Below are 27819 nucleotides of genomic sequence, written 5' to 3' on the forward strand. Positions count from 1 at the left end.
CGTTTGGCCACACTGCCTCCGGGTAGGCCCTGCCCTAAGCTGGGGTGGTTCCAGACTCACCAGCAGATGCCGTCCCCAGCACCACAGGCTGCGTCCTTGCCACACTGACGTCCCAGATGCCATCCCGGTGGCCAATATACTCCCTCACAAGCTGGCACACGGCCCGGGATGTGGTGGTCTTGAAGCTGGAGACGATCTGAAATTGTGATGGAATTTATTGAGCAAATATGTCTCAGTTAAAAAAGAATAAGACAATGTGTTTGGAAAATGCATAAATCATTGAAAAGAAAATTTAAAACATTATAGCAACACAGTGTAGGTGCAGTTACCTCATAAAGCAGGGCAAAGTCCTTACAAAAGCCTCAGAAGAACCCCACAACCACCCCCCACCGCCTGCTTGCCTGTCTGTGTACCTTACATGCCCCCATACACAAACTGAAACTATCACACAACATTTCCAAATTCTCAAAAAAAAAACAAAGCATGACATAAAAAGTCAGGAAGGTACACCCCAAACCCTGAACGCTAATTACTCTCACTATTGGGAGACCTGTATTCTCTTATTTTTAGTAATTCACACCAAACCAGGAGAAAAAGAATCTAAGGTGGGAAGGAATGAAAAAATAACAGGTGAGGTCACTGAGCACAGTCTCAGCCAGCCCTGCTCCAGAGGGGGAAGGGGGCAGGGCAGGGCCGGCGGGCCCTGGCCTCAGGCAGCACATGGTCTGGCACGGACAATCAGGCACAGCGGTCAGCAGGCGTTGTCCTACATGACCCACACAGCACGCAGTCCCCCCTTTCTCTCATAATGGAAGGGCCTGAGGGAGATGCTAACAAAACAGAAAGGGTTTGGTTTTTTAACTGTTCTGGGATAAAAGATGGCTTTTCTGCCTTTAAAATTAATCAGAATACTGAAATGGTAAAACCAAGTTAAAAAAAAAGTGCAAGGTATTCTACAGCTACTTTAAACAGTGATTTAGCAAAGCCCTACAAATGCATCTATGTTTATTTTTAGTATAAACACTTAAAACACAATCCACTATTTCACCACCACCAGGATGAGCCTTCAAATGATTCCTGACACGGTGAAAGGCTGAAACAGACTTCCAGCAGAGACTCACTCTTCAGTGAGTCGGCTTAAATGTAAAACGACGGACAGCACTTCCCAGGTGGTCCCACAGTAAGGACTCTGCGCATTCACTGCCAAGCGCACAGGTTCCATCACTGGTTGGGGAACTGACATTCCACAAGCCATCCAGACACTTTCAGGAGGGGCGGGAGCAAAGCTCATGACAAGCGGTGGGCAATTTCTCAGATACCACTGTTATGAGATATGAACTGCCCCCACCTGCCCAGCAGAAACACGGGTCCATGGCCAAGACTTGTGCCAACCACATTTCCAATGAAGCTGGAGGAGAGGGATTGCAGTTGATGACGTCACGCAGATGGTCTCAGGCACTGCTTCCAGGTGCATGCCACATTCTGACCACTGAATCACTGTTTCCCAAATATGGACTCAGGCATAACTGCACAGAGGCCCATGAGACAGACTGAATTACCTCCAGGGAACACCTGCGATGCAAATGCGGAAGGATGCTTCCGAATTATCCTTTGCATTAAAATAAAATTTAAACTACTCTACAAAACAAAGGGCTTCCCAGGTGGCGCTTGTTGTAGTTCCCTGTCATCGTTCAGTTGCTCAGTCATGTCTGACCCCACAGATGGCAGCACGCCAGCACCAGGTGGCGCTAGTGGTAAAGATTCCACCTGCCGATGCCAATGAAGGAGATGTAAGAGACGCGGGTTTGGTCCCTGGGTCTGGAGGATCCCTTGAAAGAGGAAATGGCAACCTACTCCGTATTCTTGCCTGGAAATCCCATGGGCAGAGGAGCCTGGCAGGCTATAATCTATGGGGTCTCAAAGACTTGGGAGAGTTAAAAAGCTAGCTTAAAACTCAACATTCAAAAAACTAAGGTCATGACATCCAGTTCCATCACTTCATGGCAAACAGGAGAAACAAAAGGGGAATCCGTGGCAGATTTTATTTTCTTGGTTTCCAAAATCACTTTGGAGAGTGACTGCAGTCATTAAATTAGAAGATGCTTGCTCCTTGGAAAGAAAGCTATGACAAACCTAGACAGCATATTAAAAAGCAGAGACATCACTTTGCCAACAAAGGTTCATATAGTGAAAGCTATGGTTCTTTCCATAGTCACGTACAGATTTGAGAGTTGAACCATGAAAAAGGCTGAGTACCAAAGAACTGATGCTTCTGAACTGTGGTGTTGGAGAAGACTCTTGAGAGTTTCTTGGTCTGCAAGATCAAACCAGTCAATGCTAAAGGAAATCAACTCTGAATATTCATTGGAAGGACTGATGCTGAAGTTCTAATACTTTGGCCACCTGATGCAGAGCGCCAACTCACTGGAAAAGACCCTGATGCTGAGAAAGACTGAGGGCAGGAGGAGAAGGGGACAACAGAGGATGAGATGGTTGGATGGCATCACCGACTCAAACGGACATGAGTTTGAGCAAACTCCAGGAGACAGTGAAGGACAGCGAAGCCTGGCGAGCTACAGTCCATGGGGGCGCGAAGAGTTGGACACGACTTAGCAAAACTGAACAACAACAACAAAGAGAGGCTTTTTCACAACAAAAGAAAGTTATCTTTATAAAAACCCATGTGAACAATTTCACAAGTTCCTGGGAAAGAGTTTGCTGGTTAGCATGTAGTCTGCCCCCACAGGCCTCAGAGCCAGTCTGCAGGCCCCAGGAGGGGCAGATCTGCTGGGGGTGAGGAGCCTGAACCCGTCCGCTCCTCCAAGAACACTCGCTGCAGCAGAGCAGACCTGGAGAGTGAATTTCACCTTCACTCTTTAAGATGTGTGCACAGGCTACTAAGATCGTTAATAGTATGTTTCTTATAAATTCAGATAAATTTTTAGTCTCTAAAATGACTAGGGCTTTTAGCATTTCTAATACATTTTTTTAAAGCAATTATTGTATACATCCTTATCTTTGCTCAAATCTTAAGTTTTACTACTCATGGTAAGAGGTGACTCTATAAATCCTTTCTTCCTCTACTTTAGAAATGATCAGAAAATTTTGGAATTCTAAGACTATACACTGTATATATAAACTGAAATAAACAATATAATTCAAAACAACATAAGAAGTTAAATAAGTAAGAATATAATGTCACTTGACATTTTTAAAAGTACTCTAATGTTAATTTATTTAAAAATTCAAAACTACTAAATGTAAGCTAGATATAACAGAACAAAAAAATATTTTAGTAAGCCACTTACATCCTAGAGTTATCAAAGGAAACACAAGAAAATGTCAGTAATATGCATATTTTTAAAAAAAAAATTACCAAAGACTGTCAAATAAGCAGGAATAGCCTAAGACTGAAGCTGCTCCTTGAATTGCACTTCATCTCACTGTGGATACAAGGTTAAGTTACTTAAGGGAAAAATAAAAAGCTAACAAAAAACTATTTATGCCTTCATAGCAGACTCACCACAAATTTGAACTTCCTCCTAAGATTAAGCAAAAGTACTATATACTAGTTGAAGTTAGGCAGGTAATTTATCTTGTTTATTCCAAATACCCCAAAGCACAGATGCACACAAATCACCTCAAAATATTACTTCAGAGTAGTATTCTCCCAGAGATAAACTAATTCCCAAATAATTAAATCCTTGCCACTTTAAAAAGATCAGATGATGATTTATAAAACAGCAAAATATGACAAATGTCTCTATTCTGCCTTTGGACCTTCACTTTTTTATCATACTTTGCAAACTAAAGAAGAGATGAACTAAAATGTAACTACAACTCAGAATGTAAGTTCCATTGCTTTATACCCATTTATTAGCTTTTCTGAATTCAGAATCTCCTTATCAAGCCACATTAACAATAAAAAATGTACTTTCCCACAAAAAAGACCACACCTACTAACACACGATGTGTCAGCCACAGTAAGCAGCATAGTAGCATCCAGGTGCCTATGTCCTGGAGCCACTTAGCATCGACAGTACTTGTCTTAAATATTAGGCTCCTCTCTTCCCATCGCACTGTGTGCAAACCCACACACCCACGATGGCCTGAGAGCCACACATACCTTGCTGGTGGAGGCCTTGTAGGTGGTCTTCAGTTTCTGAGAAAGCTGGCTGGTGCTGTGACTGGCTGCAGAGACAGAACCAACCGTCAAGAAAATCACACAAGCAAGCACGTCAGAGCTGGGACAGGGAGACGGCTCGAGGACATGGAGGACAGTGCAAGCCCAGGGTGTGCCCACACCAGCAGAAACACGGGCTTCCTGGAGCCTGCCCATCCTTCCACACCCAGATTCAAGGGATGCTACTCAAGCCTGCTGACCATGCAGAGGAAGCGAGTCCTCCCTGCACTGGAGTCAGACTTCCTCCCTGCAGGCGCCCGCAGGAAGCCAGCCTCACCTTTCGTCTTGAGCTGGCCCTTACTCAGTTCCGCTCCATCGATCGCTTGTCCTTCAGCTGCTAAGCGCTCATTAAGAGTCTCGATTTCTCTACGCACTGAAAAGTAAAATAATGTGCTTTTCAGGTATATTCACCAATTCCAAACTTGAGTACATAAAAATGTTGCATGTTAGAATTGTCTAAACAAGCACGTGAATGATATCCCACTAAACAAGAGGATGGCCAGAGTTCCAAAAAACTCAAAAGACATTCCAAAAACACAAAGTCCACCACTCATGCCACACAAGAAAGACACTGTGCTACTGACCCCCAAACAGGCCTCCTGGATTTCAACAGAGTTCACATCCTTTGTACTTTATTCTGTGCACTTACAAACATTGTTCTGGTCCTGTCTGAAACTGAAAAAATACTTACAGTCTCCCCTGAAATCATTAGGGGAAACATACAATAACAAAACCTGACTATTGTTACTGTTGTCTGGCACCAGAGCGTCAAGTGAATGCTACACATCTCAAAGATTAAAAGTTGAAGGGAAAAAAAGAAAAAATTTAACATTGAGGAGTTCCCTGGTGGTTCAGTGGTTAGGACTCTGGGCTTTCATTGCCAAGGGCCTGGGTTCATTCCCTGAACTAGTCACGCAACTCACACGGTGCGACCAAAACCAGAAAAAAAGTGAAGAGAAAAGTACTGAATCACAGTGGACGTGAAGAAGGAAGAGGAAGGCAGGGAGAAGCAGATGCAGGGCACGGGAATGCCAGCAAGATGGGGCCTCTGTCCTCACTCTGCAGGGACCTGTGGTCACAACCCACTCCAGCGGGAGACAGACGCCCCCATCCCCTGCCCCCAGAGCCTGACCTGAGTGTGCGGAGCTGGAAGATAGTAAACAAATGCCATCATAAGCCCCCCAAGCTCGTCAAAGCAGAAAAGAAAAGGGGTACAAAGGTGAATGTGACCCAGAGATGAAACTCTCAAAAATCCATATGGAGAAGTGACAGGTTATAAAAGTATTTCAAATAAAGAGCAATACTTACATTCTAAGTTTTCAATATAAAGGTTTTCAAATTCTCTTTCTATTTGACCAAACAGTTCCAGAAGAGTACTGCGAACTGAGGAAGGCAGCTTAGAATCCTGCAGAGAAAGAAGGTTGTGCTGAAAATGAACGAATAAGTGAATGAGGAGCTCTGACACCGAGCACTAGTATACTTTTCCAAAGGGAATTATCATTCAAGCTCTTATTTTACATCTTTACATATTTTATTTCTTCCACGCAAACACTCAAAAGAACTTCAAGTTTCAAATTCCTACAGCTGAAACTAAAACCAAACTGTGTATATGGTTCCCCAGGATGGCACACGTTTTGAGGCCAAGCAGGTCTTCCAACACGTAACTCCCTTTACAAGGAAGGAAACAAGCCTATTCAAAATCTCCGAGTTTGTGGGAGATGAAGCTATGAACAGCCCTTATGCTCCAGTATGTGGCATCACAAGTTAATCTTAGTAAGTGGTACCTCACAGTCCTCACATCCACTGTGCTCCAAGCAGAGTAAACTAGACACTTCCTGTAACTCTACTCAGCACTTAAACTTGCTCCAAGGAAGAAAAGTGAATTCAGCTATAAGAGCGAAAGGTGAATCAGCTGAATGAAAACACCAGCGTGGAAGGTCCCAGGCCTCTGCAGGGGCTTCACTACGAAGCTACGACTCAGTGAAGCTTCTAGAAGAGTCTGCATTTTCATGGTTGGCATGAAGAGGCAGGCCCCTTTCCTGGCCTGGGTCAGTGCTTCCAGTGCAGACATGGGTTTCCTGCTCCACAACTAACAGCGCTGCCTCCTTGCTTCTGACTCAAGAATCCAATTCCCATTAAGGCTGCCCGACAGCTGAGCCTGTAATCCCGTCCAGAGTATCGCCCGTGGCTCCACTCGGATGCCCCAGGCATCAGACTCCCACACCCGAGGTCTGCTACACCTACCATGCCAGGTGCCCACATCCAACGCCATCACCGCCGTTGCTGCCACGGGACCGGGCCAAGCGCGCCCACCAGGCCAGGGAGCTGCCCGTCCGCCCACAGGCACCAACCCACCTGCAGGGTTCTGAATGACCCTCACAAAGGGGTACCCGAGAGGCAGCTGGATCTACATCACAATGGGGATGGCGCGGAAGCCCTGAGAACACGGGCCCCTCACACAGAGTTACCCCCAAAGATGCCATCGGGGCAGTAACAAAGGGTCACTGCTGGAAACTGAGGTGACAGTTTAAAAGTCCCTTAGGCAACCTGCACTGTCCAGTGGGGGAGCTGATGGTCACATCTGACTAACCTTAAAACTAGGTTATTCACGATTTTTAAATTCCTCTGTCCCACCAGTCACACATGGCTCTGGGCGCCCATACAGGTAGCACAGATCTAGAACCTTCAACCACAGAAGTTTCACTGCACAGCTCTGGTTCAAGCATTCCTTGTCAGAAGAGACGAGGACACAAGACACCAGCGAGGAGGAACATGTGAGGACAGAGAAAACTGGGTCCATATCCAGGAAGGAAGCCTCAGGAGGACCAGCCTGCCCACACCTGACCTCCAGCTACCCACCTCCAGGATGGAGAGAAAAAAGCCAGGGTTCGACCCCTGGGTCAGGAAGATTCCCTGGAGAAGGAAATGGGAACCCACTCCAATATTCTTGCCTGTGAAATCCCATGGACAGAGGAGCCTGGCAGGCTACAGTCCACGGGGTCACAGAGTAGGACACGACTGAGCGCACACACATGCATATATACTTATGCCTATATAAACATATAGCAGATATATCTACAATTTATTTTACTGTAACATATGCTTTTATTTGGAGAAGGCGATGGCACCCCACTCTAGTACTCTTGCCTGGAAAATCCCATGGATGGAGGAGCCTGGTAGGCTGCAGTCCACGGGGTCGCTAAGAATTGGGCACGACTGAGTGACTTCTTTTTCACTTTTCACTTCCATGCATTGGAGAAGGAAATGGCAACCCACTTCAGGGTTCTTTCCTAGAGAATCCCAGGCACGGGGGAGCCTGGTGGGCTGCTGTCTATGGGGTTGCACAGAGTCGGACACTACTGAAGCGACTTAGCAGCAGCAGCAGCAAGCTTTTATTTAGACTTAACAACAATGTTCTTTTAAAAACCTAACGTTTTACTCATTATAGAAGAACTAGAAAAAGGAGAAGCAAACTTATCTTTGTCAATAAAATATTAGATCACTTAATAAAAGGGGCATCGAATTATCAGAAAGACATATAATGTAATAAGCAGCAGACAGACTCACACAGCAGACACAGGATAAAGCCAAGAAATTACTGAAAGATCAGATTCCAAGAACTCCTCAGAGAACAAAGATCATTATACCTGATTCTGCTCTCCTCTTGAGGCTCTGAGACAGAAACCTAAAAGTACACTGTCAATCTGCCTGTGCAAAGAATAAAAAGTAGCCCAGACGATCACACCCATTTATTACAATATGTAACACACTAACCTAGAAACTGAATTCTGCCTCTGCAGGCTGTTGCACTTGACTGTCATTTTCACTGGTCGATGGGAGGCCTGCTTGTTTTGGTAACCCACGCTTTCCCTCCACTTTGGAGATCTGTATACACTGGGATATTTTTTCAACATTGCCACACGATTCACATCTTCACCAGACACTCACCTGTCCCTCTAACATGTCTCTGGGCAGGCCTGTCCTCTCCTGCTCTGAGCTGTTAGTTCTCCGTATGGAAAGGCTGTGAGATTTGCGCTTCTGTTTTGCTTGGCGAGCAGCTGAACAACTCCCGCTTTCTGTGGGCATTACTTCTGGAAGATGAGGTCCTGGTCACTCCTGCAAGATGCTAAACAGGAGCAGGAAAAACAAGTACTGTATTTCTGATATGGCAAACTGAAATGAAGGAAAAACAGGGGATAGGAATGAAACTGCTCACTGCAAATTTCCTTATTATGTTAACTTTACTATGTAAATTAGAATGTGATATACTCACATGTTTTAAGGTAGAGACCACAGCCTTGGTTAAAGAGGTAATTTTTTTATCGAATTTCATGAACACCCTTTTAAAAAAATCAACAGCCGAGAAGCGTTTAAAATAGAGAACTCTCCCTCAACCCACTCTCTGCAGACTCCCCGACTCCCCTGGGGAACCAATTCTAACCGCATTTTTCAGCTAGATTCCAGAGCTATGCCCTCCTAGAGAAATCCGAAGCACATTAAAAAGGTAAAGACAAATAAAATTTTAATGCTTTATTTAACCCATGTTTAAAATACTCTCATCTGAGTCAAGTAAAAAACCCAAATGAGGTCTGTCAGCGTTTGTAAGCTCCAGTTTCCTTCTCACTCACAACACCGCTCACTGGGAACCGGCCAGTTCGCCGGGCTCACCTGCGGTGAGGGCCACCGTCATACAGCACACAAAATCCTGCATGGCATTCCAATATCCACATAACACACTTTCCTTTCCCTATTTTGGACATAATTCATTTCCTGCTACCATCAACAACTCTTCTCAATACAATCACATCACTTAGTTAATATGACTCTGCTGCTGCTGCTAAGTCGCTTCAGTCGTATCCGACTCTGTGCGACCCCATAGACGGCAGCCCACCAGGCTCCTCCATCCCTGAGATTCTCCAGGCAAGAACACTGGAGTGGGTTGCCATGTCCTTCTCCAATGCATGAAAGTGAAGAGTAAAAGTGAAGTCGCTCAGTCGTGTCGACTCTTAGCGACCCCATGGACTGCAGCCTATCAGGCTCCTCCACCCATGGGATTTTCCAGGCAAAAGTACTGGAGTGAGTCACCATTGCCTTCTCCAAGCAGTATATTTACACAGGACACACTCCTTCTTCAACTGCAGATTGATGTTTTGGATATCACTTCCTCATTTTCTGCTCTCACTGGTCCCTTCTTCTCCCAGCATACCTTTGTGAATGCAAGTAATTTTAAGCATATACTTATATTTCTTCCTTCTTCAAACAACCGACAGTATCTGTAGGTCCTCACTGTAAAATGGCTCTCTGGAGCCAGCCCACAGCCCTCCACTCCCCACTCTGCTGCGGCAGAGTACATGTCCTCTGGGGATCCTGAGCTTAGGGCTCTCAGCCTGCCCCCGCCAATGGACCGCAGCCACCTCCAGTGGACTGCTGGCGCTGCTCCCCTGCGGATGCAGCACAGCTGTCTTAACCATGCACCTACTGCAAAAAATTCTGGCCCTTTCCAGTTTTTTACTATTACAAATAAAGCTACTATGACAATAACATAAGTTTCTGCTGAAACTCCAATACTTGGCCACCTGATGCGAAGAGCTGACTCACTTAAAAAAGACCCTGATGCTGGGAAAGATTGAGGGCAGGAGAATGGGACGACAGAGGAAGAGATGGTTGGATGGCATCACCGACTCAAAGGACATGAGTTTGGGTAAACTCCAGGAATTGGTGATAGACAGGGAGGCCTGGCGTGCTGTAGTTCATGGGGTCGCAAGGAGTCATACACGAATGAGTGACTGAACTGAAGTTTCTACTTCTTCTGACTGCTGTATGTTTACAGGAGAAAAAACAAAAAAGTTTTTAAAAATGTTTGAGGTATAAGTCACACACAATCCAGTCTGCCAAAACTTCTAAATTTTGATTAAGTCCTAACTCATCCATTACTTTTAAGACTCATACTTCTAGAGTCATGTCTAAGAACTTTTCAACAATTCCCAAATTTTTCTGTTTCCTTCTTAAAATTTTAGCTTTATCAGTTACATTTAAATTTACAAGCTATTCTGGGACTGCTTTTTTAATAAAGTGTTTTTTTAATTAAGTTTAGATCAAGGTTTTTGGTTTTTTTTTCTGGTTGTATCCTGTTATTCTAGCACTATATGCTAAAGACAATCTATCCTACACCAAATTGAGCAAGTCTGGCATCTTGCTCAAAAATCAATTGGCTATATTTCTATGGGATTATTTCTTGGTTCTCTATTCTGTTCCACTGTTCTGTGTTATCTTGAAATCAGACATCTTGTGATTTCTACCACATCTTTTTCACAATGTTTTAGCCATCCTACTTCCTTTGCCTTTCCACAGAAATTTAGAATAATCTTATCCGTATCTGCAAAACTCCTACAGGAACTTTTATAAGAACTGCATTTAATCTGTCGACTAATCTGAAGAGAACTGGCATGTCTATTATATAGAGACTTCCAATCTATGGACACAGAGGATCTGTTTCAGATCATCTTTGATTTCCTTCCTCAGCTTGTAGTTTTCGCATAAAAGTTCTATATATACTAATAACCCTGAATATCATATTTTTATACAATTTTAAATTGCTGGTATACAAAAATACAACTGATTTGTGTGTAATAAGCTTGTATCCTACGCTCCTGTTGAACTCATTACTAGTTCAAGCTTTGTCTGTAGATTACTTAGCATCTCCTATGTGGACTACTGTGTCACGTAGAAAAGGATAACTTCTTCCTTTCTGATCTGTATGCCTTTATTTCCTTTTCTTATCTTACTGATTTGGCTAGAAATTCCAATGCCATGTTGAATTAGAAGTAACAGCAAACATCCTTTCTTTATTCGGATCTTGAGGTAAAAATACTCAGTTTTCACCATTAAGTATATTACCTGTAGGTTTTGGGTAAACACATCGTTTTATCAAGTCGAAAAGTCCCCCCAACTGTTCACATTCTGAGAGTTTCATGAGTGAGTGTCAACTGTGTCATGTTTTTTCTTGAGTTACTTAATATGAGCACATGGCTTTCTTCTAAGCCTCTAACAGGTCAATTACACTGTTGATTTTCAGTATTGATCTAAACCTGCATCCATGGAGTAAACCCTACTTAGGCATGGTGCATACTTCATTGTTCGTTTTCTCATTTTGTTTCTTTTTTCTGCCTTCTTGTAGGTTATTTGAACATTTTTTGGAATTTCGTTCTGATTTCTCTTGTTTTTGAGTTTCTTGTGTATAACTTTTCTTAGTGGCTGCTAAGTTTTCATTATCTTTTCACAGCTTATCAGTCTGCTGACCACCAACGTTCTACCAGTTCCTGGTGGGTGTTGAAGCCTTACTTCTTCCACGTCCCTCTGCCCTCCCCACTGACAACATAATCATCTTAAGTGTTTCCACCAAACACACTGAGAACCACATCAGGCAGCTGTGCTTCAACTTTCAAACCTAAGTCAGAGGAATGTCTATTGAATTTACCAATTCATTTACTCTCTCCATTGTTTCTTCTTCCTTCCTGGTGTTCCTACAGCGTTTCCTTTCTGTTGAACTTCCTCTATTATTTCAGGGTAGCTCTGTTGGTAACAAATCATGTGAATGATGTTTTCACTTGATAGAGAATTCTGATCTGATGGTTCGTTTCCTTCAGCACTTGAAAAACATACTACTTCCTTCTGGCCTCAGCAGTTTGTGATGAGAAATCAACTACAGACAAAGGGACATTTCTCTCTCCCACTGCTTTTTCATCTTTAGTTTCAGAAGTCTGACTATGAGGCAGCTTAGCAAATTTCTTTGAATTTATCTTGCCTGGGTTTTACCATACGTTTTAAATATATAGGTTTATGGCTTGCCAAACTTGGGAAATACCTAGCCAGTGTTTCTTCAAACGTATTTTCAGCCCCACTGTCTCTCTCCTCTCTTCCTGATAAGGACAAGTCTCTTGTTAAAAAGCACAGGTCCTAGGGATTCAGTTTACTTTTTTCCAGTCTATTTTCTCTCTAATGTTCAGACTGAGTAATTTTCATTGTTTTATCATCAAGTTCATGGATTCCACAAGCTCACTATTGTACTCCCCAACTCTAAAATTTCCATTTGTTTCTTCTTTACATGCCATATTTTCTTCCTGAGATTTTCTATTTTTCATTTGCTTCAAGTGTTAATATCTCCTCACTGAAAATTTTATCACGACTGCTTTAAAATCCTGTCAAACAATTCTAATATCTGCATCAGTCCTGTGTAGCTGTTAGCTACCTTTTCTGATTCAAGCTGACATCTTCCCCCTCGGTGTGAGATGCTGGGTGTTGTTATCAGTCATGAGACCTGATCTAAGTCTTCCAGCAGGCCTCTTCTGATACTGGCCCAGCCAGCAAACAAGGGTATGGCCTTGTTTCTGCCATGTGGATATAGAAAGTGGGGATGGAAGCAAGTGCTCCCCGTTCTGCCTCCTCTGACCCAGGAGGAAGTACCCCTTGCCAATGCCGGGTAAAACTCTCTTGGCCTCTATTCACACCACTGAGCTGAACCTAGGGCACCTTGTTACTGTGCCATTCCAAGCTTCATCACCACAGGTGGTGGTAAAATTCCTGAACTTTTGCTAGGTTTCTTCTGAGGCCATTCCAACGGGAAAGAAGAGGGTGTTCTTCGTTATCGCACAACAGAAATGAGAACCCAGCTTCTCACCAGGCCTCTCTGATCCCACCCGGCACAGTGTGGTCCCCACAAGGCTTGTCAGGAGTCAGAGACTAGATTCCCTACCCAACCTGGGATGCTCAGCGCGAGGTGGGGCCGCAATGTTTTCTAAGCATGTCCTGTCTGGCAGGCTGTCCCTTTCCTGGTCTTCTGGTCAAAGGCCAGCTTTCTCAGGGCTTGCTGAGCCCTTTGGCATTGCTGGGTTGAGGCTGCTCAAGGCCCGAGGCTAGGATGTATGGGGCAAGAGGAAAGCCCAGGGAACTTAGCCCTGAGCCAGTTCTCAGGTCCCCATACACCTACAGTTTTCTTTCTTCTCGCCACTTTTCAGTCTCATATTTGTTTTGTTTGTTTATTTGTTTTGCATTTAATGTCCACTGTTTTTAGCTGTACTTAGTGGGAGCAACAGGAAAAGTATACACCTACTCTAAAGCCAGAAATCTTTTGACTCTCCAATTGAACATGTGTAGGCCTTGTACAAAAGATAACAAAAAAGTAAGTACATTCAAGTTGGTCAATTAGTTCTTTGTGTTTAGGTTTTAAAATTTGAAACTCACTAATTTATTAAAATTATCACTTTTTGCAGAGGAGATCAGTCCTGGGTGTTCTTTGGAAGGAGTGATGCTAAAGCTGAAACTCCAGGACTTTGGCCACCTCATGAGACGAGTTGACTCATTGGAAAAGACTCTGATGCTGGGAGGGATTGGGAGCAGGAGGAGAGGGGGACAACGGAAGATGAGATGGCTGGATGGCATCACTGACTCGATGGACGTGAGTCTGAGTGAACTCCAGGAGTTGGTGATGGACAGGAAGGCCTGGCGTGCTGCAATTCATGGGGTCGCAAAGAGTCGGACACGACTGAGCAACTGAACTGAACTGAACTTATACAGACAAAATTTAACTCTCAAATGTTTTTTAAAAAGAACACTTAATAAGATAACTTTTTATCTCTAAAATGCTCATTAAAAAAAAAAAATCTTCCATTCTCCTTGCTTTTTTGGATACTCTATCTGTCAAAGCCAGCCACAAGGCCAACCCCCATTCAAGCAGAGGGCAGAGGCTTCACCTACCGACAGGACAATAAAAATCTGTGTTATCCATCACACCTTATTTCACTCACATGAGTTTGACAGTCATACAAACCTAAGTTCCCATCAACTCCTCAAAGGGCTGGCTCTCTTCCATCACGAAGCCTCAGCTTGAATGTCACTTCCTAGGACAGCCTCCCTTGAAGACCACTAACCACACAGCATCTCATGACTCTTGCTATGCTTGTATTTACATGTTATTTATGATTCGCTCACTAAATAAGCGTTTCCCCCACTACACAATCAACACAGTGAGGACTGGGACACAGTAAATTGGGGCCACTACTGTATATGTACTGTATTTGTTAGGCCTGACATAAACATATCCTCAAATATCTGATGGGTGGATGAACACTACGCCTACCACTGACAGACTGTGTAACCCTGGTCAAGTTACTTAACCACCTTCTGAAGGCTTAACTCCGTATCTTTAAAGGAGGGATAATAATAGCACTACTTCATTAAGTCACTCACCAGTATTCCTCTCATCTGGATGGGCTGAGCACTGGGAATGCTGTAGTGAACAAAACAGGCTTGGTTCCTACCTTCTCAGAATGCTTAAGGGTTGAGTTGGAAGACAGATATTATACACACAATCTCATAACTTATTACAGAAGTTATAAATTGTGAGGAGGGCTACAAAAGACATGTGCAAATATTATGAGACCAGCTATTAGCTAAACAGTTACCAAGATTATTCTGAGAGGCCGGCATCCAAATTGAGACGGAAGAATTCCTAAGAGTTAACCACATGGAAAAAAGAAAAGGGAGTAGATATTTCAAGAACAGGAATAGCATGTGAAAATGCCCAGATATTAAAAAACAAATACTACATCTGTAACACAGCAAACAATGGACAGAACAGTGCAAGGTAAGTGGAGAGATAGGCTTAGAATCTAATCTTTTGTTTACAGTTTATCCTAAAATAAAAGGAAAGTCACTTAAAACTTTTTAAGCAAATAAGCAACAGTAGACTGGCTGCTCGGAGAAGGCAATGGCACCCCACTCCAGTACTCTTGCCTGGAAAACCCCATGGACGGAGGAGCCTGGTGGGCTGCAGTCCATGGGGTCGCAGAGTCGGACACGACTGAGCGACTTCACTTTGACTTTTCACTTTCATGCATTGGAGAAGGAAATGGCAACCCATTCCAGTGTTCTTGCCTAGAGAATCCCAGGGACGGGGGAGCCTGGTGGGCTGCCGTCTATGGGGTCGCAAGAGTCGGACACGACTGAAGCGACTTAGCAGCAGCAGCAGCAGCAGCAGACTGGCTGCTATGTGAAAAATACACTAAAAGGTAAGACGACCACGAATGGAGAAGCCAATTAGGCAGTTACTGAAACAGTCGAGGTAATAGATTATAACAGTTAAGCTTAGAGGAGGATGAATGGATTGGGGTGGGCAGGGGGAAGAAGAGAGAGGTAACAAGGAGAGCCCCTTTCTGAGGCAGCAGGTAGGTGAAACAGAGGTCAGATTACCAACAAGAGACAGCAGATATGGAGAAATCAGGACCTAATACTGAATGTATTATGTTTTTGCAATGCCTTTGAATGTCAAAATACAAGGAGGCAGGGGTATACAGGTTTAGAGATGAAAAAAGAACTACAGAACATGTATAAAACTGGGAGAAGTCTACACTGACAGTAAAGACGGGTTCTTTGACCTCATCATGCCTCTAAGTCCAATACCTTACCATCTTTAACTGCTCTTCTGCACACGAGGGGGGGAAAGTGTATTACTGGTATATATAGGCAACACAGTATAAAACTGTCTCTCACGAAAAATTATTTTTGATGGAAAATGATGGAACAAACCTTTTTCAGGAAATTTAGATCTGAAAAATTTGAGCTATAGAAATTAGAAACAGTTGAGACAAAAGTATAAAGAAAAACTATGGCAGACTCTGTGGTTGGCAGAACTTTACATACACACACAAAAAAAATACTGATATTTAATTTAAAATATTTGAACATAAATTCTTTAAGCAACTCATATGATCCCACTGAAGAGTATTTCAATAACTTTTTAATACAAGCATTTAGAAACTATTTATCTGCCATATACAAAAGTTGTCCAAGAAATCAAAGTGGCTTAAAGGAATCTTAACCAGAAATTATATTCTTCACTTTAAAAAATAAAGGTCCCAGGTGGAAGAGGCAAAAATGAGCCTACTGGGGTGCTGCGAATGTTCCCTATCTTGATCTGGTTTATGCTTATACAAAAATGTATAGGAATGTCGCTCAGTCGTGTCCGACTCTTTGCGACCTCATGGACTGTAGCCTACTATGCTCCTCTGTCCATGGGATTTTCCAGGCAGTAGTACTGCAGTGGATTGCCATTTCCTTCTCCAGTGGATCTTCCTGACCCAGGATGTATATATAGGTAAAAATCCACAGAGCTGCACATTTATAACTAGCACACTGTATGAATTTACTCTATGTTTTACTCAATAAAAAACAACTCCCAGGCTAAAAGAAATAGGAAGGTATATATAATTCTCTTTTCAGCGAGCACACATGTTAAATGACTAACTTCATAAAGCATCTCAGTTATTAAGATTTTCAACACAGAAATTTATCCCAGCCACCTCACAGTTCATGTTATGTTTTTTAAAGGAACAAACATATCAAAACCCTTTTCCACAAAGCTCAAGAAAAAAACGAGACTATCTCTAAATATTTCAGTCAAGCAAGTAAAATAGCAGAAAGCTTCTCTTTCCTCCCTTAAGAATGTCATAAGTAGAAATACTCTGGTAAACGTAAACTGCGAAGTTAATGCATTCCAAAGGTTCTACAAATTCCTTACACAAAGTGTGAAAATTGCAGTATTAACCTTCCTTCCACCTCAACGATAGTCTCCCTTAAGGATCACATAACCAGCCTGTCCGGCGTCTGTATCTTCAGTAGAAATAAGCAGTCTTCTTCACTACTAACTTGTAAGATTCTCACCCCGGCCTGTCCCTGAGCCTTGAACCCCTCCCTCAACCCCATGAACCACCTGGTGCTACTCTAGGCTTTGCCTGCTTTTGTCGGTCACCTCACCAAACAGTCAATGTACTGGTCATCTTTTTCCACTCATCAATTTCTACACAAACACACACATTTCAAATAATTACAAATATGAAAGAGGTTTTGGTTCTCCAAAGAGGTTTGATCTCTTGTTTAGTCACTAAGTCGTGTCCAACTCTGCGACCCCAAGGACTGTAGTCCTCCAGGGTCCTCTGTCCATGGGATTTCCCAGGCAAGAATACTGGAGTGGGTTCCCATTTCCTTCTCCAGGGAATCTTCCTGACCCAGGGATCAAACCTGTGTCTCCTGCATTGGCAGGCAGGTTCTTCACCATCTGAGCCATCAGAGAAGCTTCATGACAGGGCACATGACCTCATTAAACAGCAGGTTTAATGAATAAAAGGTCCTGTTGGTTTTTTTAAATCCAAAAAAGTATAAATAGTTCCCTCCAAGAATCCAACCTCCCTATCCTATTGGTCAAGTATATCAATTTAATATAAACTCTCCTTCTGCACAACTGGTTTGCCCTTGCATGCCACATGCCTACTATACCCTACAAACAAAACAATACTCACAATTTCAAACTCAGTGGCGTTTTTAAACACTTTTGGCCAAAGAAAAATACTGACTAAATAGTAAATGTCATGAACGTTAATAACACGCAAAAAAAAAAAAAAAATGGTTAAAAGCTATACTCTACATGTGGCATTTAATAATACAAAACGTAGCTGAAAAGCCGATAGTTTTTCATAGCCCTTCACTGTAAAAGTACCCTTACTGAATTCCGGAAGACAAACGACAAACTCAGCTGCTGAGTAACATCAACCAAAGGCAGCCCCGCAGGCCAGCCTCGGTAAACCGGCTAACGGTGTCCCGTCGTCCACCCAGCCGAAGGCACGCTCACCAGTTCTGGACCTGATGCTGGACTGGGGGTATCTCTAACCGGAAAACCACCAGCGCTACTTAAAGACCTTAATTATTAAAAGAAGGACCTCGCATCAAGGATGAACTTAACTGTCGAGTCGTCGTCTTAGAAGAAGCAGCACTTGGGAATTCAGAGCGCCGTCGGTACTCCCGGGGGAAGGGGCTGAGGGCGTCAGCTCGCAACCAAGGCACAGCAGGTGCGCCCTGCTGCCCGATTCTGGGGAGGAAGGAAACGCGCCGGGGCCTCCGTGCGAGCACCCGGAAGGACGCGAGACTGGACAGGGCCCGCCGCTCCAGCCCAAGGTCGCGGCGCCCCTCGCGTGGCTCCACACCCCCAATGGAGCCTGGGGACCCCGGGCTCCGTGACACGCTCGCGGGTGGGAGGGTCCCGGAGGCCGCGAAGGACCCGCCTCCCCAGCCGCTCTGGGCGAGGGGCGCGCGTTCCAACTCCGTCCAGAACCGGCCGGGCTGGAGGTCGGAGAGGGGCGCGAAATCAGGGCCCAGGTCCGGGTGCGCGGGGGCCCCCAGGACAACCCGGCCCAGCGGAGGCCGCCGCCGCCGCACAGCCTCCGGCTGCGGTTCCGGGCTGAAGATGGCGGGCCAGCACTCACCTGTCACGCCGCCGCCAAGCGCACCGCTGAGCAGTGCCACCCGCACAGTGAGCTGCCGCCCGTGTCTTCCCAGCCACGCGGGGCACGGGACCGACGCGGACTCACAGGACCCTGAGTCCCCGCCTAAAAGCGGCCCCAACACCCGGCAGCCCAACGCCCCACACTTCCGGCGCCGGAAGTCCCCGCCCCGCCTCCGCCCCACGCCGGAAACCCCTCCCGCCATCCTCCACGCGCAGGCCCGACGGGAAGTCCCGCCTCCACCCCGAGGCTGGAACCGCCGGAAGTCCAGTCCCTCGCAGGAAGTCCCACCCGCTGCCCGCGGGGGCGGGGATCCTCAAGTGGGTCGCGGCGGCGGCGAATACACAGCTGGGCCCAGGGGCCACCCGGCCCTCGCCCTGCGGTGTCGGCGCCCATCTGAAATCCCCGCAGAGGGCCGATGGGCGGCGGGCGCCCGTGGCGCGGGGGCGCTGAGGACCTGCGGGTACTCACGGCGGCGGGGGCCCAAAGGCGTCGCGGGCGGGCGCAGGTCGGCGTCCATCTGGACCCGGGTCGGGTCTCTGGAGCCGCCGGCCCCAGTCGGAACCGCCTCGTGTTCCGGGAACCGCTTCCCGGGCGTCGCTTCCCGGAGCGGCGCGGGCGAGACGGCTGCGCGCGGATCCCGGCGGATCTGCGGAGGGTGACTCACCCCCTGCAGCCTCCGGTCTGAAATGTGTGTTCGCCATTGGCTGCGGAGACGAAACAAAGGCAGCGTCTCGCCGCGAAAGGTGGGACCTGATGGCCCTCTTGTCCTTGTACAGGTTGGAAAAATTACAGGGTGCGCAGGCAGCCTCTGCTCTAGGAACAACCAGCTGGGCGTTTAAAATCCTAAAGCAAAGACGAAATCAGACGCGTGGGAGCATTTTTTTTTTTTTAATACAGATTAAAGCTCTTCATTCGAATTGGAGAAGCATTAGTACAGTTGTTGCACAAGAAACAAACTCGACGTATTTGGGGATTCGAATAGCCACAAAGTTTGTGCAGTAACACCCGAGGTTACTTCAATATTCAGTATAATAAAAGTTTGTTGCTAGAATCAATTACATAAGGTGAACTTAGGGTTTCAGGTTTGATGGTTGTAACTACCATTCAACTAGTAATTTTATTAGGGACCTAATATGCACAAGGCATTCTGCAGGGCGAGGGAGCAGGTAGAATGCCAGGTGAACCACAGTATCAGCTCCCAATTGATTCAGGTGCTAATATGTGGTTTTATTTTGCAGCACAGTATCAACAGTTTGAGTGAAACTTAGGATGTTGTTATAATTGAGGTAATCTTTTCTCTGCTATATTTAGAATTCTATAAAAGTCAACCATGACTGTAAAGAAGTGTCACAAAAATAAGAGGGGAAAGGAATCAACACTTTGAGGGCCTGCTGTGTGCCAGGCACATAACATATTAACTTGTCTGATCCTCAGGCCAACCTAATAAAGTGCTGATCGAAACTGCGCTGAGGTACCACCTCACACTGGTCCAAATGGCCATCATCAAAAAGTCCACGAATAGTAAATGCTGGTGAGGGTGTGGAGAAGAGGGAACCTACAGCCACTATGGAGAACAGTGTGGAGGTTCCTTAAAAAACTAAAACTACAACTACCATATGATCCAGCAATCCCACAACTGACCATATATCTGGACAAAACTCTTAATTTCAAAAGATACATGTACCCCCAAATGTTCACAGCAGCACTATTCACAATAGCCAAGCCATTAAGCAATCTGAATGTCCATCAACAAATGGAATGGATAAGAGACATGGTGTGTATACATATACACACACACAATTGATAAAAAAAGATGTGTGTATACACACACTCGTGTGCGTGTGCACAATGGCATACTACTCATTAAAAAAAAGAAACCTTTTGCACCATGAATGGGCTTCCCTTGTAGCTCAGTCGGTAAAGAATTTGCTTGCAGTGCAGGAGACCCAGGTTCGATCCCTGGGTTGGGAAAATCGCCTGGAGAAGGAAATAGCAACCCACTCCAGTATCCTTGCCTGGAAAATCTCATGGACAGAGGAGCCTGGTGGGCTGCAGTCCATGGGGTTGCAAAGAGTCAGGCACAACTGAGCGACTAACACTTTTTGCAACATGAATGAACCTAGAGATTGTGGCAGTGTGAAGAAAGTCAGCAAAACATATTTGTAGGTGGGATCTAAGTTCAGTTCAGTCACTCCAGTCGTGTCCTACTCTGCGACCCCATGGACTGCAGCATGCCAGGCTTCCCTATTCATCAACTCCCTGAGGTTGCTCAAACTTACGTCCATCTTCATGTCCATGGAGTCAGCGATGCCATCCGACTATCTACAGTATGATACAAATGAACTTTAATTTACAGAACAGAAATAAACACACAAAAAACAAACTTAGGCCTACCAAAAAGGAAAGGTGGGATGGATAAATTATATTGGGATTAACATATACACTACTATATATAAACAGAATCCAAGGATTTACTGTGTACCACAGGGAACTAACTTTATTCAACATCTTGTAATAACCTATACTGTTAAAGAATAATGTGTAAACTATCTTTTTGCTGTACACCATAAACTAACGTAAATCGACTGAAGTACAAATTATTCTGAATTGAACTTAAAACATGCGAGCATGCTAAGTAGCTTCAGTTGTGCCAACTCTGTGCGACCCCATGGACTGTAGCCCTCCAGGCTCCTCTGTCCACGGGATTTCCCAGGCAAAAATACTGGAGAAGGTTGCCAGGCCCTCCTCCAGGGGATCCTCCCAACCCAGAGATGAAGCCCGCGTCTCACATCGCCTGCATTGGCAGGTGAGTTCTTTACCACTAGCACCACCTGGGAAGTCCAATTAAGCGTGAGGATGTTATAATTAGCTGTCACAACTCAAAAAGCTAGTATGCAATGGAGCAAAGATTGGATTAAAATCCAGGTCCACATCAAAGCTCACGTTTTCCACAGTGAGCAGTTTTACCTTCCCAGGTAAGCGCTTTCCTTCGATAGCGCTGCTGTAACAAAATGCCACTAATCAGGCTTAAACAACATAAATTTATTGTCTCAGGTCTGGAGGCTTGAGGTCTAGGATCAAGGTGCCAGTCGGAGCTGGTTCCTGCTGAGACCTGTGACAGGGAATCTGTGCCATTCTCTCTCTCTCTCGCCTTCCGGTGGTTTGCCAGCAACTCCCGACTGGCAGAGGTCGTTTTCTAACTCCTTTCCTTCACAAATAGTGACAAACTTGTCTGGTTACTTTGAAGTCGCCACACTACCCGGCAGGGAAAGCTCACGCTCACCAACAGCTCTGTTTAGCTCACAGAACGGCTTCACGCAAGCGCCTCCCCGCGCCTCAGGCCGCGAGCGCGCGGAGACGCCTGACGTCAACGCGCCGCGAGCGCAAAGCTTCAGCGCGTCGATTGGCTAGAGCGGCCGAGAACAAGACGTAAGCGGACGCTCACTCGGCCCCTAGTCAGCAAGTGCCCTCCATAAGGCCGTTCCGCACTCGAGGAGCGTCATCTCAGCTGTGTGCCGAAGGCACCAAGAGCACCCGCGCTGCAGCCTGGAGGAAGGTTCCACAGCCCAGAGCCGTGGGAGGAGACGCCTGGAGATCAGGAGTGGCGCCACCGCGCGACCGTGACGTGGGTCGCGGGCTGGCGCACCATTGGCCGGCGGGAATGTGGCGCGCCCTGGCGCCGGCGCGGGCAATTGGCCGCGCGGCATCGGGGGGCGGAGCTCGGGCCGGAGGCGGGGCCCGTGCCTTGGGGCGGGGTATGAGGGAGACTCGCCTGGCGGCGCAGGCTTCACTGGACGGCTCGTATCTGAGGTGCGGAGGAAAGAGTCTGTGAGGTGCCGGGAGGCGGGCAGGGGTCCGGGCTCTGGGCGCTGAGGGGCGGGCCGAGCGCTTCCGGATCGCATCCCGTAGTCTAACCCAACCGTGTGGGGAAGTAGCCGGAGGCCCGGGGTCTCCGGCGCGTGGGCAGCGCGGGGGGCTGTAAGCGCGGCCCGGGGCCCGGCGCTGGGTAGGCGGTGGGGGCGTCCTCCGACTCTGGGACCCCCGCCCCCAGGTTCCCGGGGCGGCGCGGAGGCTGGGCGGCGATGCCGGAGGTGAGCACGGACGAGCTGGACGAGCAGCAGGTGCAGCTCCTGGCGGAGATGTGCATCCTCATCGACGAGAACGACCGGAGGATCGGGGCGGAGACCAAGAAGAACTGCCACCTGAACGAGAACATCGAGAGAGGTGCCCGCGAGGGCGGCGGGCGGCGGGCCGGGGTCCTCGGGCGCAGGGAGGGCGGGGATCCCACGTCGCCCCCTGTGGCCGCCCGAGCCCTTGCGAGCCCCAGACAGAGACTCAGGGCGTCGCATCTCTCTCGCCGCCAGGGCTGTTGCACCGAGCTTTCAGTGTCTTCCTGTTCAACACCGAGAACAAGCTGCTGCTGCAGCAGAGGTCAGACGCTAAGATTACCTTCCCAGGTAAGTGCTCACCCTTTGTATGTTGTTGGCAGCTGCACGTGCTTTGATTTGTTTGATTTGTCACGTGCAATTTCTGGTAGCCGAGATCAGAAAATTCTAGTCAGTTGCTGAGTTTTATTTTCTTCCCACGAGAAGCTTGTACGGTGGATGCAACCTAATAAATAAAGCAGCAGTAAAGGATAAGAGCTGCTAGGTAGGTTTAGATGTGTCTGTAATCATTTGTGTCTTATACGCAAGACCATTTAACCGTTTGGGTTAAGAAAGCATTCATAAAAATGTACATCTATCTGTGTCTTTCACAAAATTCTCCAGAATCTTGTTGTTGTTGTTACTTTTTAAACTTAGTTTTCTTAATCTTCCTAATCTATTTTTCAGGAAAAGTTTATCTCTGTATATTTATAAACATTAACATGTTCCAGGGTGTTTTACTAATACTTGCTGTAGTCACCCGTTAAGCAACCCGAGTGAGCTGGAAGAAAATGATGCTATTGGAATTAGAAGAGCAGCACAGAGGCGGTTAAAGGCCGAACTCGGAATTCCCATGGAAGAGGTAACCCACCATACCAGCTGAAATGTATTTAGAATACATCAAAACAATTTTTAACAAAACTTTAAAGTGTAACTCTCTGCTTTGTATCACTTGGTTTTTTTAGGCCCCAAAAAAGCCCATTAAATAAGTTAAATTTTGACTTCATAATACTTGTACTTAACTCTACCATGATCGGTTAATCTATTAACCAGTATATAAAGTTAACTGTTTTATAACTGACCAAAGGTGAGTATTTTCTTGTGAACTACAGACCTGACTGGGTGAATTGAAATTATCCTCTTGTTCCTGGAATTGTCCCCTTTCAATAAGACCTGAATAAATTAAAGTATATCTCTTATCTAGTTAAAATGGGAATTTTTTTTCCTGCTATGAATTAAGATGCGAGGGGGAATGTCACACTTCTAGTTTGCGTGACTCTATTTTCTTTAATATACATTTTTCAATAAATCTTCTAGTTCTGGTCCTTTGGGAAAAATTTCAGACTTGAAACTATTTAATACTATTTCAAGTATACATATTTTCCTGGGTCGGGAAGATCCCCTGGAGAAGGGATAGGCTACACACTCCAGTATTCTTGGGCTTCCCTGGTGGCTCAGCTCTTAAAGAATCTGCCTGCAAAGAGGGAGACCTGGGTTCAATCTCTGGGTTGGGAAGATCCCTTGGAGAATGGAACAGCTAACCACTCCAGTATTCTGATCTGGAGAATTCAATGGATTGTATAATAGTCCATGGGGTCACAGTCAGACATGACTGAAAGACTTTCACTTTCACAGTATATATACTTTATGTATTCCGTGTATTAACAGGAAATTGATGTTTCAAAAATTATCATTCTAAAACTACTTCTGTTGTTCAAGGTATTACTGAAATGTAGTAGGTTGATTTAGATTGTTTTTTGTTGATGTTTTGGAGGTTTTTTTTTTTTACCCTAGGTTCCTCCAGAGGAAATTAATTATCTAACACGAATTCACTACAAGGCTCAATCTGATAGTATCTGGGGAGAACATGAAATTGACTACATTTTGTTGGTGAAGAAGAACGTGACCTTGAATCCAGACCCCAATGAGATTAAAAGCTATTGCTACGTAACAAAGGAAGAATTAGAAGAACTTCTAGAGAAGGCAGCCCATGGTGAAATTAAGATAACCCCGTGGTTTCAAATTATTGCAGATACTTTTCTTTTTAAGTGGTGGGATAACTTAAATCGTTTGAATCTGTTTGTTGACCATGAGAAAATACACCGAATGTAAAAGTGGAGATGAATGGTTACTAAAGTACTGAAGAATTTCTCTAGCTAGTAAACTTAAAATGAACTTGAAAAAAATCTGGTTCCCCACTGGAACTCTCCTTGGAAATACTGATACTTTACAACCAGAATTTGTATAGAAAAGAATTCTTGATTTTATGTCATACACCCCATATACATGTGCTGCAATTTGTAAAAAAAAATTTGAGAGATATTATACAAAGAGAACAAAATAAACTTAACCTGTCTAAACAAATGGTTATGACACATTTAAACAAACAAGTGGAGTTCATTTTTTATATATTGTGATAAACATTTTCAGAAGACTCGTATAGCACTTTACTATCTGCCAGGTGCTTGACGTATCTTTAAACTTTTTTCATGGTCCAGGAGAATGTGGAATGGAAGCATTTGCTTATCTACTTCAAAACATTGCAGTTTAACTTTCCATGTTAAGAGATAAAATATAGTAGAGCAGTTCAAGGAAATTAAATGGCATGATTTTTGTCACTGAAAGTTAATTTTGTTGTTTAATCATTCTGAAAGTATTTTTGATACTTAAAAGTCTAACATTGATTTTGGTAGGGACATTGGCTAGGTGAAGTCATTTAAACAGTCCATGCCAATTAGTAAAGTCTTGTTTTAAGAATTACTAGGAACACAGACTATTTGTAAAATGGAACTTGGGTCAGTTGAGTCGTACTCAACAACAGGATCTTTTAACTGTGGCACTGCAGTTTAGGCTGGATAATTCTTTTTGAAGGTTCATCCTTTGCCTTGTATAGCAGCATCCTTAGGTTCTACCCAAAAAATGCCTTTGGCACCCCTCCCGCCATGGCAGCCCCAGTGACACCATATGTGAAATGTCTTCTGGAGGACTTGTCTGCAGTCGGGCCATGTTGTAGGAAAATTAACCATAAACAGGTTAATATTCATATTAAATAGATTTTGGTTATGGAATATGTAGATATTATTTGAACTGTACCTTGACTAATGGTACTTTTTTAAACTCTTGCCACAGATTTTTCACATTTGAGACCTTAAGACTGCTTTATTATCCTTGAATGCTATTAATTTCAGGCAAAACTGTAGCAAATGTTAACTTTATCTAACAATAAAAATAAATTACCACATCTTGATACTGTTGTCTAATTTGTTATAGCTTCAATACAGTAATAAGTGAAAAGTCCTATGGTAGCATAAGCATGGTAAATGCATTCAAAATGCATTTATATTATTTCTAGTCCTTTAGCTTACAAAAAACTTGGTAACTACAATGGCTACTGCTTGCTGTATGGGCAGTGGTGTCTTACATTTAGATTGTGGACAAAGCACTGACAACAGGTACAGAGCAAAAGTACCATCTATTAAACTTCATTGATATTCCTATTTTGTTCATGCATTGGTTTTTCTGACTGTCTCCATCATTCTGTATCTTGAACAGCTTTAAAGCAGCTGTCTTACAATCTTTTGTCTAGTAAGTCTGCCATCTGGTCTTCCTGAAGGATAGTTTCCTAGTTTTTTTCCTTTAATGGACCACACTTTCCACAGTTTTTGTATGGGAGTTTTTAGTTGTGGGTATCTGCCTCCTGAGGTCTTCAGGTCTCAGTTCTTTTTCCAAATGTGTTTCTTTTTTGTCAACATGTTGACTTACTAAATTCCTGAGCATGCAGTGCTTTTTGAAGTCATAATTCTTTAATCTCTAGCTCTCAAAAGGCTAGAAAAGGAAAAAATGCAGGGGAAAAAGAAATAAGCACTGGCCTTTCAAATTCCGCTGGCAGGTATCCATCTGTTTACACCTCTGCCATCAGAAGCAGCAACTGCCAATCAAAAATCCCAGTATTCGGAGGACAAGGCCCTTTAAGGGCTCAATCTGATGCCAACAAGGCAGCTCCAGAAAACACTGGCAGTGACCAACTCAGGATTGGGAGTGGGAAGACAGGCTGATGCTGAGCCACAGGGGCTAAAACTGACCCAAACTGGTTTACCACCAAGGCTTCCCCGCCACAGGAAGAGGCCAGCCTTTAAACTCCAAGAGTCCCAAAGAGTCAGCAGAGTTTCTGCCAGAGGAAAATTCTGAAAGAGATGGGAAAACCAGACAACCTGACCTGCCTCTTGAGAAACCTGTATGTAGGTCAGGAAGCAACAGTTGGGACATGGAACAACAGACTGGTTCCAAATAGGAAAAGGAGTACGTCAAGGCTGTATATTGTCACCCTGCTTATTTAAATTGTATGCAGAGTCCATCATGAGAAACGCTGGGCTGGAAGAAGCACAAGCTGGATTCAAGATTGCTGGGAGAACTATCAATAACCTCAGATATGCAGATGACACCACCCTTGTGGCAGAAAATGAAGAACTAAAGAGTCTCTTGAGGAAGGTGAAAGAGGAAAGTGAAAAAGTTGACTTAAAACTCTAACATTCAGAAAACAGATCATGGCATCCAGTCCCATCACTTCATGACAAATAGATGGGGAAACAGTGGCTAACTTTATTTTTCTGGGCTCCAAAATCACTGCAGATGGTGACTGCAGCCATGAAATTAAGACGCTTACTCCTTGGAAGGAAAGTTATGACCAACCTAGACAGCATATTAAAAAGCTGAGACATTACTTTGTCAACAAAGGCCCATCTAGTTAAGGTTATGGTTTTTCCTATGGTCGTGTATGGATGTGAGAGTTGGACTATAAAGAAAGCTGAGTGCAAAAGAATTGATGCTTTTGAACTGTGGTGTTGGAGAAGACTCTTGAGAGTCCCTTGGACTGCAAGGAGATCCAACCAGTCCATTCTGAAGATCAGCCCTGGGTGTTCTTTGGAAGGACTGATGTTGAAGCTGAAACTCCAATACTTTGGCCACCTGATGTGAAGAACTGACTCATCTGAAAAGACCCTGATGCTGGGAAGACTGAGGGCAGGAGGAGAAGGGGACGACAGAGGATGAGAAGGTTGGAAGACATCACCAACACAATGGACATGGGTTTCGGTGAACTCCGGGAGCTGGTGATGGAGGCCTGGTGTGCTGCAGTTCATGGGGTCGCAAAGAGTCGGAC

At 44.9% G+C, this 27819-nt stretch overlaps 2 protein-coding genes across 4 annotated transcripts in view; one reads left to right on the plus strand and one right to left on the minus strand.

The window, feature by feature from the left end:
• The window catches only part of WDR37 (WD repeat domain 37), a 34373-nt gene extending 15717 nt beyond the window's left edge, over positions 1 to 18656 (minus strand). For both annotated transcript variants that reach the window (XM_052650834.1, XM_052650833.1), the window contains exons 1-6: positions 18496 to 18656; positions 8132 to 8309; positions 5492 to 5588; positions 4461 to 4556; positions 4127 to 4191; positions 61 to 196 (exon numbers count right to left, since the gene is read on the minus strand). In XM_052650834.1, the coding sequence (XP_052506794.1) occupies positions 61 to 196; positions 4127 to 4191; positions 4461 to 4556; positions 5492 to 5588; positions 8132 to 8269 (532 nt within the window). In that variant the 5' untranslated portion in view covers positions 8270 to 8309; positions 18496 to 18656. The remainder of the gene's footprint in view (positions 1 to 60; positions 197 to 4126; positions 4192 to 4460; positions 4557 to 5491; positions 5589 to 8131; positions 8310 to 18495) is intronic.
• Positions 18657 to 22016: 3360 nt separating this feature from the next.
• Positions 22017 to 25873, plus strand: IDI1 (isopentenyl-diphosphate delta isomerase 1). 2 transcript variants are annotated; one of them, XM_052651027.1, is made up of 5 exons: positions 22017 to 22141; positions 22568 to 22740; positions 22881 to 22973; positions 23393 to 23523; positions 24456 to 25873. In XM_052651027.1, exons 2-5 carry the CDS (start codon positions 22599 to 22601, stop codon positions 24771 to 24773), a joined length of 684 nt encoding a protein of 227 aa, XP_052506987.1. In that variant the 5' UTR covers positions 22017 to 22141; positions 22568 to 22598; the 3' UTR covers positions 24774 to 25873. The 2 variants fall into 2 exon arrangements, with proteins under 2 accessions (XP_052506987.1, XP_052506986.1); XM_052651026.1 differs by lacking the exon at positions 22017 to 22141 and adding an exon at positions 22178 to 22326.
• The last annotated feature ends 1946 nt before the right edge of the window (positions 25874 to 27819 follow it).

The sequence above is a fragment of the Budorcas taxicolor genome, chromosome 13, assembly GCF_023091745.1.
Source record: "Budorcas taxicolor isolate Tak-1 chromosome 13, Takin1.1, whole genome shotgun sequence".
NCBI classification, from domain to species: Eukaryota; Metazoa; Chordata; class Mammalia; order Artiodactyla; family Bovidae; genus Budorcas; species Budorcas taxicolor.